Raw genomic sequence first — 5,647 nt, 5'->3', positions numbered from 1 at the left:
AAGGGCACTGCAAAACAGAATCAAAGTAGAAGTCGCACTGTGAACACGCCGGGTTCCAGTCACCTGTGATGGAATAGCGGGGATGTACTCAGGTAGCAGGAGCGAGCAGGCACCACCTACCTCACCCAGACCCGGGAGGTCTGTCCTCATTCCAGCGCCAGCCCTGGCCCACCGGATGGATCCTGATGCTACGTGCTCTTTCCTCGGCGAGCACTGCCGTGCCGCCTGGAAGTGTTTGCCTCAAGAATACTAGTATATGAAATCCGAATCCAAGCACATGGAAAGGCCGCCAGAGAAGGAGCCCCAAAGCCTAACACACAAGCCACACATCCGACCACACGGCTGCACCAGCTAGCGAGGGGCCACTCCTCCCTCCCACTAAGGAGCGTCGGGCCCCCGAAAAGCTACTGGAAGGTCAAAAATAAAGCACGGGGAGATTTAGCGCTTTCCTTCACAAACTATAAACTTGGGAAGGGAAACAAGGCGGTGATGCGACATTCTTGAACAGATTTGTAATCAATAAGCAGAGCTTTCTTAACAAGAAAAGGAACAAAATGGCTGCGAAGAATCGAACAAAATGTTTACTATAGGTCCACACGGAGCGTCACTGTGATTTAGGAAAAGTGTAATAAATGATCAGTTACGGAGAGAATTGGTATCCTGAACTTATACAATGGACTGTTAGCAAAAGTGCTTGTTTACCTCTGCCCAAAGTGGCTTGGTTAAGTCATTTGAACAGAGCCCGATGGTAAAGTGGTTCTGGCCTGCAGCTGCCAACCCAGATGTTGGTTCGCTCCCTCTCTCCTCCCATCCCCAGACACTCTTTGAGAGAAAGGCCCAGTGCTCTGTCCAGACCACAGCCTGGGAACCCCTGTGAGGCATTCCCCTCTGCCCTGCCGTGTCACTGTACACAGAAGGACTTCACGGAAATGGGTTTGTAAGTAATCTGAAGAATACCTTATAGGCCAGAATGCTAAGGATCACACCACTTCCTCTTAAGCCATACCCTTTACAGTGAGCTTGTTCCTCAAACAAACGAAGCCGATTTGATCCCCAAAATGCAGGGGAGAAATAGTGTTTAAACCCAAACTCAATGGAGTATCTTTTTCTTTTAAGTTTTTATTATTTAAATACACCATACTAGAGCAAATGTCTCTGAAAATATCACAAATAAAAGATTTTTTTTTTTCTTCATTCAGCAAATTAGAAGTAGGGGAAATGTCTACACAGTAGCTGCTATGAGCCTGATTTTTCCCCCCCAATGTTTTTTCTTTTGTTTTTGTGGGGTTTTTTTGTTTTTTGTTTATTTTCCCTTTGCCATAGGAGTAGCAACATTAGGACAAAAACACTTACATGCATACATACATTGTATTTTACAGAGATACAAATAAAAGTATTTGTGATAGAATATCACAAAATCCACATCTTTCCTTTATCTCATGTTCAGTTTTGATTGAAACACATTTCCTTACAACACTTAAATATACAAAGAGCAAATAGAATGTTGTTAAGGTAAAACACAGGGTACAAACTCTGGCCAGTGCCCTGCTAATTGTTAATGAAGGTAGAAAGCAGATTTGAATGCTTCTTTTAATTAGCTTCATTAGTCATTTCCCCTCCCCCCAAGCTCCCTCCCCCCCAAAAGATGTCCTCCGGTGGATCTTTTTTCATTTTCTCTACAGTCTCCCATTAGCCCAGGTTCATGGAGTCCTTAATGTTCATATTCAGTCATTTTAATACACCAATAAATGCGGGAAGGGCAATCAAGACTAAAGAAGGTGCAATGGCATGGAGCTGCACTGTGCGAGCTACAAAGGTGACTTGTCTACTGAGGACACATGGGATCCACCTGTGTGATGCACAAAATCTGAGATGAAGGCACGCGTTCCGCATTACTCTGACCTTTTAGCAGACCTGCAAGACATAAAAACGGGCATCTTAGCTACAACGCTAAATTTGAGAGCGATTACAACTCAAACATGACTGCTTTTGTCTTCTCCACACTCAGTCATCTTTTATTAGATTACGCTCCAACTGTGACGTGGTGGAGGCTTTCTACGGGACGCGCTCGGCAGTGAGGAACTGAAGCCTAACGTTCCGCTGCAGTTTTACTTGCAGAGAAAATGAAACGATAATTGGACTTTCAGAAAGTTTCTCTGATAAAAGTTCTACAGCGGATTGCTTGGCTTTGTTAAACGTTTAGTTTCTTCCCCAAAAGAATGAATCGTAAGCTCTTGCCTTACAGTCAGATCGTGGGCTTTCTGATAGGGCAGGCTTCATGGCCAACGCCACCCAACCCCTCCCCCACCTCCCAGAAGTTTTGGGTTAATCTGTATAACCTTGGGTAAGTTGCTCAAACTGCCTCATGCCTCGGTTTCCCCATGGTTAAACTAGAGATAACAAAGGTAGTATGGTGATCACAGCATGACATATGGGACATTTTCAACAGCTCCTGGCACATATGTATAACAAGGTCAAAAACCACTGGCTTTTATCATTAGGATGACCCCTAATATTCGTTCCCATGTGACATCTACTTGCCTGTGTCTCTCTCTACCTACAGATGCTCTGTCGACAAGTTTCATGTGCCAATCCTCAGCTCCTATTTTTCTCATTATCAGCTCTAACTTTTCACTTAAATATCTCATGTCTGTGCTGTCACTGAATGTTACATAAACATTATCATGAGCTATACAGGCACACCACCGGTAAGGGATTGATGACTGACCATGGGACCAGTTCAAGTGCAGAGTTCAAGGGAAGTCAGGCTTTCACGCCTACGTTAGAAAGGATAATCCGTACTGCCTCCAAGGGCAATCTGTTTGCAATTACCAAAATGAAATCATACAGATATATTGGGTTTTTATGGTTTTTAAATGACATTGGTAGCTTCCCAGGAAGTTCTCTTTTTCACCCTTTCCCTAACTTACTAAAAGCCTGAAGTCTATTAGAAACTGCAACCCCCCACTTCCAAGCTAATTAAAGTGGTGGAGGCTTAATTCCCCAGAGTGGAAGCTCAGTGTGAGAAAGGTAATTTGTCTGTCCAGAACAAAGATGCGGCAGCAGCCAGTGAGCATATTTAATAAATGAGCATCAAATGTCTTCGACAATGGACAAACACAACACCAATTATGCAACCAAGGGGGATGGCAGGGTGACGTGCAAACTCGAACCCTCTCTAAATTCTCCTCCACACTGAAGGCATCTGATCTCTGCTTTCACCGAAAAGCCAGAGGGATTGCTAGGTGGTGCTTTTCACACTGCTGCGTGTTAGGAAGACTTCTACGGTGGCCCGAATCGCCCCCACCCGGGATGTGCCCACCAAGTCCTGGCTGCCTCCACAGAGCTCCAGAGAAGCCCATGTTCTCTGCTGAGGAGAGCCTTTGCTTCCTTGAGTGACACAGGGCATACAACTATTTAGGTCCTTGAACACCAGTGGTCTGAGAGTCAGTCCAGGGGCTGGGAGTTCAAAGTTGAAAGTTATTTTCCTCAGAATATACAAAAGCCAACCATGCAGAACAGCTCCGCTACAGATTCCAACACGGGGAACACATCGGCAGGATGCGACCTTAGGACGGGAGCCTACTACTTCATGTACAATTAGCTGCCTCTAAAGAAGGGATGTGCCAACAATCAAGTCATTACTTTTAGGCCAGAGAATGCCTGGATGTCTCTTGTTATGGGCTAGAAATGTAATCGACTGTGCACAGAAGGAAAATGGTCAAAATAAATGTCAATTTTCCCTACCAAAAATATGGCGAACAAGCAAGAAGGAAACAATGAAGTGAAGCTATTTGTCATTTCTCCCCACTGCATCTCCTCCAGAAAAGAAACGCCATGGGGTTTGGGGGAAGTAATTTTAAAGCATTCTCCAGGCCCAAAAGCGGTTTCTGTTCCACCAGGAAGTGTGTTTTCATTAACTTTTCCCCCTTGCCCTCTCATTAATATCTCTCTGGACCACGTCAGCTTGCCCACCACCTTTATTTACAAAAACTACCTTGTGAATTGACTGTGTTCATGGTGAGCTGAGCACCAAGGGCAAAAATGTGAGACATTTTATGGCAACAGGGAAATGTTCTTAATTAACATCATCCCCAAAACACAGCTTCTCACCGCAGTGACAAGAACATATCCTTAAGTTATATTTCCTTATGCCTTTTAAGAGCTATTAATTTTCGAAAGCCGCCTGTCTCGCCTTGGCTCTTAGCACTGTGAAAGTACACGGTGGAAAGTTCTTACTCACTGCCGAAAGTGCACTTTGAGCTCTACAATGAACACTTGCTCTCTCCCTCGGTGACAAACAGGAGACGCTTACGAAAGGCACACACTGTGAACACGGATGTCAGGTTTGCCCAGCGTTTCCCTCCTGAGTTCCCACCACCTTCTCTTCAGTAAGCTGGTGCGGAGACCCTGCCGCTAGGTCTAGTGTGCCCTCTGCCTTCCGTCCCTAGCAGCAGCGCTCCCCCCACCCCGTGTCTCATGATCCAGCTCCTCTCTAGTCTTTGACTCTCACCGTGTATGTGGGCACGATGTTAACAATTGTTTTAGACTTTGCTAACTCAGAGAAGGAACGGTGTAAACCCCGGAGCAAAACTTAAAAGATGGGACCGGGGGAAAATAATCAAGCTTGGACATTGGGTTTGGGTGGGGGGAGAGTAAGGTGTTGGTTCCTAGCACATCTGCACACTGAGCTGCCTAGTGTAACCCCCAAGTGGTCTTCCCTGGTTTGAAAGAGAACTACCTCACACGACTTCTGCTGCCCATTCCCTGTTTTCCACTCGGCCCTGCACCTGCACTGCTTGTGAAATGCTCAGCAATGTTAAATGGTAACTTTTCAATATACATACATATTCATTTTATACATATATATGTAAAAAACTATATTTGACGTAGCTGCACACCTAGGGAAATTCAGTATACCCATTTTGATTATGTCATTGACACTCATTTAATAAAGAAATGGCAAATACGTACTTTTAAAATTAACCCATAAATCTGAATGAGGGAAAATGATATCTACACAGCAACATTAAAATATGGCAGCATAATTTTAAACGGTCAAAAATATTTCAAGTATTTGTCATCCACCACCCCCCACATGCCATTAAGAAAATGCATTACCGAAGACAAAGCAGCCTAATATATTCTTTTATCCCCTAGACTTTTGAGGCTTGCAAAAAATTTCTATTTGCAGACAAATGTTGTTTTTTTGTGATCCTTACAACAGACCTTAATGAAGTTCCTATTGTAAATCCATAAAGAATTACCAAGTGAAGTGTGCACTTTTTGTTTCAATGCAATAACTCAGTGCTGTGTGATTGCCTAGGTTAATGATGAAAAAGTCAAACACACTATCAGAGCTGATGGAAAAATCTATCACCAATCTGAAATTAAAATTCATCTGTGGTCAATAAGATTTAATATCCATGCAAGTGGCGCTGTAAAGAGTAAATGAATCAATGTCATCAATACATAATCAGTATGAAATATGATGTGAATAAAATCATGCACACGAGTCACACGTTCCACTCTTTTCTGGGCCAGTGTGGAACGAACAGCCTCGTAACTGGAGGTTGACAGTGATTGTTACAAATTAGGCACAGCAGCTATCAAAATGCACTCACTTGCATGGCTCTAGGACTTATTA

At 43.8% G+C, this 5,647-nt stretch overlaps 1 protein-coding gene across 2 annotated transcripts in view; it reads right to left on the bottom strand.

Moving 5' to 3' along the window:
• Positions 1 to 1,099: 1,099 nt before the first annotated feature.
• The window catches only part of LMO4 (LIM domain only 4), a 16,477-nt gene continuing 11,929 nt past the window's right edge, over positions 1,100 to 5,647 (bottom strand). For both annotated transcript variants that reach the window (XM_075558039.1, XM_075558046.1), the window contains exon 5: positions 1,100 to 1,914. In XM_075558039.1, coding sequence (XP_075414154.1) covers positions 1,906 to 1,914 — 9 coding nt within the window. In that variant the 3' untranslated portion in view covers positions 1,100 to 1,905. The remainder of the gene's footprint in view (positions 1,915 to 5,647) is intronic.

Source organism: Tenrec ecaudatus, chromosome 1 (assembly GCF_050624435.1).
Source record: "Tenrec ecaudatus isolate mTenEca1 chromosome 1, mTenEca1.hap1, whole genome shotgun sequence".
In the NCBI taxonomy this organism is placed as follows: domain Eukaryota; kingdom Metazoa; phylum Chordata; class Mammalia; order Afrosoricida; family Tenrecidae; genus Tenrec; species Tenrec ecaudatus.
The sequence above is the reverse complement of the archived record's forward strand: the minus strand, read 5'-3'. Positions and strand labels throughout refer to the sequence as shown.